Here is a 7,941-nt window from a genome sequence, read left to right as displayed (position 1 = left end):
AGTTCATACAGGATTGTTGTTTTTGTGTGTGTGTGTGTGTGTGTTGGTTAAAAGATATTGAATTACTGGATTTGTAATTAGATGCTTGGTTTTTTTTTTTTTTTGTTGTTAGGTAGATTTGAATTTAGATCGTGTATTGCTGAAAAATTGGGAACAGTGTGTGACTATTGGAATTTTACTTGACCTCACAAAAGATATTTAGTTTTTTGTTCGACTGATCAACAAAGAGCAGAATGTCAACACCAGTGCCTCCAGGGGCACCCAGGCAACAGCCACCACCACCTCAAGGTTACAATCCTAATGCTCAACGGGCACCAGATTCGCTGGCTGCTAATATGCAAAACATGAATCTGAATAGACCGTCGATGGTGAATTCAGGTCCTAGACCACCCCCCTTTGGCCAATCACCACCTTTTCCCTCTTCCCGTCCACCTCCACCTGGTGCAATCCCGAGACCATCGGGGCCTCCACCACCATCCACATTGCCTCAAGGTAGACCTACCGGACCACCTATGGGGCAGCAGCATCCATCACCTTTTCAATCTAGACCCCCTCCTGGATCAGTGCCTCCTTCAATGGCCTCTACTGGTCTTGCTATGCCTCCTCCTTCTGGGGCCCCACCTTCCGGTGCCCGACCTGGCTCTTTTCCTTCTTCAGCACCTTTAAATGCTCCACCTTCATCCGCACCTACTGGTTTTGCGAGCAACGGGCCTTCCCCTCCATTTGGAGGAGCGACAATGCCCGGTGGCCCACGCATTCCTCTGCCACCTGGCGGTGTTCTTCAGCAACCACCTCTTGGACCACCATCAGCAATGGGTGCTTTTCGAGGTCCTCCACAAAGTATGCACCCTTTTTCAAGTAGTTCAGGAGTTAGTGCTCCATCATTCCCTCCTCGACCAGTATCAGGACCATTTTCAGATCCAAGTCAAGGCGTTCCACCATTTTCTGGACCACCTCACGGAGGACCAGCACCATTTGGAGCACCATCTCAAGGCGTTCCACCATTCTCAGCTCAATCTCAAGGTGTGCTGACCTTTACAGCACCTCCTCAAGCTGGGCCGCCTCCTCAAGGTCCTTTTGGAGCACAGGCATGGGGGCCGAGACAGGTAACTTTCATATTTACTAATTTATCTATTCATGAAAAAAAAAAAAAAAAAATCTGTATTTGAACTATTCTTCTAATCTGATTTATGGATTATATTTCATATTGCATGCTTTTTCTCTGAATTTATAGCCTAACGAATACTATAATTTGCTCCTTCTATCTATCTTGGATGTTATTATTATCTTTTCCATTGCTTCAGGTTGCTCCTGGTTCTATGCAACCACCTAGAATGTATGGAATGCCTCCACCACCACTATCACATCAACAGCCAACTACCATAGCTCATGCTATCGGTCAGGGTGGTTCTCCCATGGCAGGGCCATCAAAGATTGACCGCAGTCAAATTCCAAGGCCCATTCCAAGTCCTTCAGTGACCTTGCATGACACTCGCCAAGGAAACCAGGCCAACCCCCCTCCGGTAACTCTTTCTCCAATGAAGCTTACAGCTTTATCATTTGATCAATTTTCATTGACAATGATTTTGCAAATTGTGAACATATTTCTTTATTTTTGTTCTGTTATTTAACACATGCATTATTGTACTATTGATTGAATCATGGAAAACGGTTCCCATTAGTTTCGCTTCTTAACTGTATACTTTTTTATTTCTTGAAGCCTGCTACTACTGATTACATAGTTAGAGACACCGGGAATTGTAGTCCTCGTTATATGAGGTGCAGCATTAATCAGGTATAATTTGACTCGTCTTATCCTTCCCCCTTCAAAAAGAGAGCTTTATACTCTGAGGCGGTATTACTTCTGATAATGATATCGATTCTTCCTCTCATTTGGCAGATTCCTTGCACTGTGGATCTTCTGACAACCTCTGGCATGCAGTTGGCTTTGCTGGTCCAGCCTCTGGCTCTTCTCCATCCATCCGAGGACCCAATCCAAGTATGGATAATTGTGTTTCTTTCTATTTACTCTTCTAGTCGCATATACCATCGGCTTGGTAATCCAGTTCATTGAAAAGCACTCAGTTTCTCATGTTAGTTTATTTTTTCTTTCCATAGACCGTGGATTTAGGGGAAGGTGGTCCTGTCAGATGTTCTCGCTGCAAAGCATACATAAATCCTTTCATGAAGTTCATTGACCAGGGAAGACAATTTATTTGTAATCTGTGTGGTAAGTATAAATATCTTAATGGGGCTTCTCCTTCCTCCTAATCTTTCTTGAATATTCTATGTTAAATTGTTAGTGCAATTTGAAGGATGCCATGTGAAGTATAATCGGTTCTTATAATTTCGTCCTTTTAACTCTGACCGTCCTTGAAAAAAATGAATGCAGTTTGCAGATGTTTCTGCATTTGGCGTAACATTTTTACAAACTTTTATGCGTTTCTGTATTGAATTTATGTTAAGAATCTGGGTTTTTTCAATGTCGTTGGATGTAAACGTTCTGTTCTGGAATCAGAATTTTCATGAAGCATGCGAATCCTTTATAAATTGCGTGGCAAAAAATTTATTTTTGGACCTTCCAGATGGTACAATGCTGCAAATTATCATATTAAACTTGTTGATATATATGGTTGCATTCTGCATCCCATCGTTTGCCTGTCTCAAGTCTAAACGAGTTCATTCTTCTTCTTTTTTGCAGGATTTACTGATGAGACTCCTCGTGACTACCATTGCAATCTAGGTCCAGATGGTAGACGCAGAGATGCTGATGAAAGGCCCGAGTTATGTAGAGGAACAGTTGAATTTGTTGCTACTCGTGAATACATGGTCAGTTCTGTACATGTTTATTGAGCAATGACATTTGTTTTTCGTCGTCTTCTGACATGCTTGGTTTGCTCACTAGCACACTTTCAGTGTCTTGCCTTTTCACGTCTCCTGATCAATTTAAACTCTTCAAGTATGCTCTACTATGCATTGAGACTTCTCTCAACGTGTTTCTGCTAAGTTAAATACAATATTTATACCTATCTTCTATGAGGGTAAAATCTTGATTCTTGATGATGTAAATCAAACATGTTATCGAATGAATGGGATATAACATGCTATCCAACTTCTTCCTTTTTTTATGTCCGCTCTGGTTGAATTTGCATGGTGCTGCGCTATCCTTCTTATTTCTATGTCTATTTTTCATATTACTTTTCCTGTAATAATATACGAAACACTTAATTCTATTTGTATGTTTTAGGTGCGTGATCCAATGCCGGCTGTTTATTTCTTTGTCATTGATGTGTCAATGAATGCTGTACAAACTGGGGCAACTGCTGCTGCTTGTAGTGCAATCAGTCAAGTCATAGATGATCTCCCGGTAAGTCCCCCTATGCACAAGAATATGCAAGAATTTTCTCCCCATATGTACAATAATTTATTGCTTTGCTTATTCGATTGAAGAGTTCGCAACATTAGAGATTCAAAATGAATTTTCATTAATGTTACTTAGTTAAATATAAGAACTTGAGATCCAAACTCGTATTATTTATGGCTGTTGACTTGCCGTTGGTGAGCATGTAGTTCTTATTAGATATTTTCTCACTTTGTATATTATAGTTTCTTCTACATGGAAAGCATTTTAATTATTTATGCTTCTTTTCTTTTTTTTATTGCAGGAAGGATCTCAAACAAGGGTGGGGATTGCTACATTTGATTCAACAATTCACTTTTACAATTTAAAGCGCGCTTTACAGCAGGTACATATATTTAAATTTTTTATTATATTCAAAGCTATAGTTAGTTTAATTCATCATCTATCAGTTTTTTATGATTATGACTTTTAGTGCTTTCCTATTATTTTAGATTCTCATTGAAATAGGCTTGAATTGATCACTCAAAAATGCAAGATTTCTTGTTCGACCACAAATTGCCAAATGAGGCTTTTGTTTTTAATCTATTCCTTTTTTATTGGTTACATTATGGCTTGAGTGTATATACTAAATCCTTTCGTGTTAGTTATTCTCTATTAATTAACGTTTTACTGCTCACTGTCTTTTGCAAATTATAGATAGAACCTAATACTGATATAGGAAATCCTCTTAGGTGTCATGTCCACTGAATAAACATAAGATTTGAGTGATATATTGTTGGACACTTTTCTGGATCAGTTGCTTTTCCGTTCCCCTCCATAAGATGTTTTTATATTGACAGAATGTTGTTGGCTACTAAATGTTTCATACTTGAAAATGAGTTGACTCACTAATTTCTCCTTGCAGCCATTGATGCTGATTGTTCCCGATGTGCAAGATGTCTATACTCCATTGGAATCAGATGTCATTGTTCAGCTTTCAGAGGTTGAAATCTTAACTCTTTTGTGCTTCGCAACGGCCTATTTAATTCTCTTAACATGACTTTCAAATGCTTTAATTAATTATTGGCTTGATTTTTTGGATCCAGTGTCGTCCGCATTTGGAGCTATTGCTGGAAAGTATTCCATCCATGTTTCAGAATAATAGAACTGCCGAATCAGCTTTTGGTGCTGCTGTGAAGGTATGCATTTTGTTGGGGTTAATAGTGTGTTTCCGTTATGAAGTAATATCTTTTTCAGTAATAGCACGCACTTGCTTATGCTAACAATAAATAAATGTCTATTTATCTGCTACCACTTGTCTCTGCTTGCTGATATTCTTTGATTGTTTTGTGTATGAAACCATTTTTCCTTATATTTAGACTTTGTTAATTGTTTCCAGGCAGCATTCTTGGCGATGAAGAGTACCGGAGGAAAACTTTTGGTATTCCAATCAGGTGAGCCACTGGTTTGAATATAATTATCGAGTATCCATTGATGCCAATGTTCGATTGTTGTTGCTTATTATATATCCTAGTTGGGTGGTGTCATTAATATAAGGTTTTGTACTGGCAATTGTGCTACTTGTATGCAGTTTTGCCATCACTAGGCATTGGGTCTCTTTCTGCTAGAGAGGCCGAGGGAAGAAGCAATATTTCCGCAGGTGACAAGGTATGCAATATTATGTTTGTTCTATCCATAAACTATGTTAAATAAATATGCAGAACTCTTAATATGCATGTGGATTTAACTCCATCCTACATTTGCAACAGTGTCTAGCTCTTTATTTTGTTTTCTTTTATTCCTTTTCAGGAGGCACATAAACTACTCCAGCCAGCTGACAAAACTTTAAAGGCAATGGCAATAGAACTTGCTGAGTATCAGGTGATTCAACGAGCATATATGATCTTTAACTCAGCCTCTTTGATGTTCTGTGCTGCATTTGGTGGAATACTTTATTGGGCTTATCATTTCTCTTCCAAATATGCTTCAGGTCTGCGTAGATGTATTTTTAACCACTCAGACTTACACAGACATTGCCTCTATCTCTGTCATCCCGCGAACTACTGGAGGACAGGTATTACTACATGTTTTGTTCCTCAGTCATGTTATGTGCCTTTTTTATGTTTTAAATGACTTGCTCGTGAAACTCACCTGGACATTGAACTTCCCTTCCTCAGTAGAGAGTTCTAAGCTTGTTGAATGGAGATTGCTGTCTTATGTTAATGTCTCCACTTGTCCTGATTTGTTATTTTCTCTTGTCCAGGTCTACTATTATTACCCATTTTCAGCTCTGTCTGATGATCCTGCAAAGCTTTACAATGATCTGAGGTGGAATGTTACGAGGCCCCAAGGTTTTGAGGCAGTGATGCGTGTGAGATGTAGCCAGGTAATCTTTACATGATTGTACAACTTTTTGTTTCTTTTCATCCTCTAGGGACTGCTGTTCGGTTATAAGCTATGGTTTTCTTCATGTTGGAAGTTAATTTATTGTCATTTTCTGTAGGGTGTTCAAGTTCAAGAGTACCATGGGAACTTTTGCAAACGCATTCCTACAGATGTTGACTTGCCTGGGGTTTGTATAATTAAACTATACATTTCATTCTCATTGTGCTTGTTTTCTATAGTTGGAATTTTATTCTTCGTAATCTGAATTTACACTATGTTTTGATAGACCAACCCCTTCGTACTGACCAATAATAACTTTTTCCTTTCTTTCTTTTCATTTTCTGCAAAAGAAAAAATAGTAATAATAATCTCGTTATGGGGATTGGTTATTTTGACTTTAATATTAAGTTAGGTTTGAACTCTCTTTCCCAGTTGAAGAATTCGACAAACTCTCGATATTACATAGTTTCCCATGGCCACGGGTGTAAATGCCTGTTGTTCTCCTTGTGCATGTTTTAGTGAAGATATATTTGGTTGGCTTAGTGGTAAACTTATTTGGTATCCGTCTTTTTCGGTGGTATACAGATTGATTGTGACAAATCTATCATGGTAACCTTGAAACACGATGACAAGTTGCAGGATGGCTCAGAATGTTCTTTTCAGGTATCAACTAGTAATTTCCTCGCTCACTTTTACTCTTTTGTTATTAGACTTCCCCATTGGTGTGGAATTCTTATTTTGTTCATGACAGCTAAAGTACTCACTTTTGCTTCACTGTAGTGCGCGCTTCTTTATACTACTGTATATGGCCAAAGAAGAATTCGAGTTATGACTTTATCTTTGCCATGCACTAGTAATCTGAGTAATCTTTTCCGAGCTGCTGACTTGGATACTCAATTTGCATGTTTCTCTAAACAAGGTAATCTTTTCCAATCCATTGTTCGGTTGGTTAAAGTTGTTTTTAGCTTTTGTTTCTGTATGCCCAAATGATGATTTAGCTCTCGACTTCGATCTGTCTACTCAAACTTGCGAGTCAACACGTCCGAGTTTGTGACTTGACTCGGTCATTTGGAGTTTGACTCGGTGATGAACTCACTTTTGTACGAGCTCGACGTCTGACTCGTTGAACTCAGGATAAACTCGTTTACTCTTTTTAGTATAAAAATTTGTGCCAAAAGTATATTTATGAACTCACTATTGTTTTTTCTTTTTTCCCATAATGCAGCGGCAGATCAAATTCCTACAACGCCAATCGTGCTAGTTCGAGAACAAGTGATTAACCTTTGCATCAATGTACTGCTTGCATATCGCAAATTCTGTGCCACTGTATCATCATCTGGACAACTTATCCTTCCAGAGGCACTTAAGCTTCTACCTTTATACATCCTTGGTATGTTACAAATTTATAATTAAATTTAGGAACCATGCTAGAATTATCCTTTTATCATGCACTTTAATTATGCCAGTTTCCTTTGTACATCCTTGTCTGATTCTTTTGTTTGTTACATTTGTTAATTGATTACTTTGTTTTTCATATGTTTCCTTCAGCGTTGACTAAAAGTATAGGATTTAAAGCTGATGGGAGAATTGACGATCGATCTTTCTGGATCAATCACATTTCCTCCCTTGCCACTCCTTTAGTGGTTCCTCTTGTGTATCCAAGGATGATGGCTATCCATGACCTAGATTCAAATGTATGAACTATACCATCCTTTAATATTTTATTGTAGTTTGGTCTGGTCTTGAGACAATCTGTGCTTTGTGCTTGTTTTCTTTACAGGAGGGTGATGAATCTATTATTCCTCAATCACTTCCGCTGACTAGTGAAAACATCAGTGACGACGGGATTTATCTTCTTGAGAATGGTGAAGATGCTTTAATATACATTGGGAACTCTGTCGATACAAACATCTTGCAGCAACTGTTTGGCTTCTCTTCGGTTGATGAAATCCCTACTCAGGTATTTGTCTTTCCCTTCTGAGATGCATGAGATGACTTGGTCATGACTGGTACTAATAGTTTCAAAACTGTGTTCAGTTTGTGCTGCGGCAACACGACAATCCTTTGTCGAAAAAATTGAATGATGTAGTAGATGAGATACGGCGCCAAAGATGTTCCTACCTTCGGTATGATAGATATTATCATTTTACCAGCAACACCAATTACATCGTAAATCTTTCAAGAGTTCTGTTTTATTATACACTAATGCTCATTTT

The 7,941-nt window shown here is 38.4% G+C and overlaps 1 protein-coding gene across 1 annotated transcript; it reads left to right on the top strand.

Moving 5' to 3' along the window:
* Window positions 1–233: 233 nt before the first annotated feature.
* LOC139884032 (protein transport protein SEC24 C-like) lies at window positions 234–7,851 on the top strand (the record flags this gene model as incomplete). The annotated part of the gene is made up of 22 exons (XM_071868113.1): window positions 234–1,106; window positions 1,305–1,523; window positions 1,721–1,795; window positions 1,901–1,999; window positions 2,119–2,230; window positions 2,702–2,829; window positions 3,248–3,367; window positions 3,666–3,746; window positions 4,266–4,343; window positions 4,447–4,539; window positions 4,740–4,794; window positions 4,932–5,008; window positions 5,150–5,221; window positions 5,331–5,414; window positions 5,604–5,726; window positions 5,844–5,912; window positions 6,311–6,388; window positions 6,506–6,644; window positions 6,951–7,115; window positions 7,274–7,419; window positions 7,506–7,685; window positions 7,763–7,851. Coding segments are annotated over exons 1-22 (3,155 nt in total), but the record flags the coding sequence as incomplete, so codon positions are not given.
* Between the last annotated feature and the right edge of the window lie 90 nt (window positions 7,852–7,941).

This window comes from Rutidosis leptorrhynchoides, unplaced genomic scaffold (assembly GCF_046630445.1).
Source record: "Rutidosis leptorrhynchoides isolate AG116_Rl617_1_P2 unplaced genomic scaffold, CSIRO_AGI_Rlap_v1 contig494, whole genome shotgun sequence".
Taxonomy (NCBI): domain Eukaryota; kingdom Viridiplantae; phylum Streptophyta; class Magnoliopsida; order Asterales; family Asteraceae; genus Rutidosis; species Rutidosis leptorrhynchoides.
Note: the sequence above shows the minus strand (reverse complement) of the source record. Positions and strands in the feature narration are given on the sequence as shown.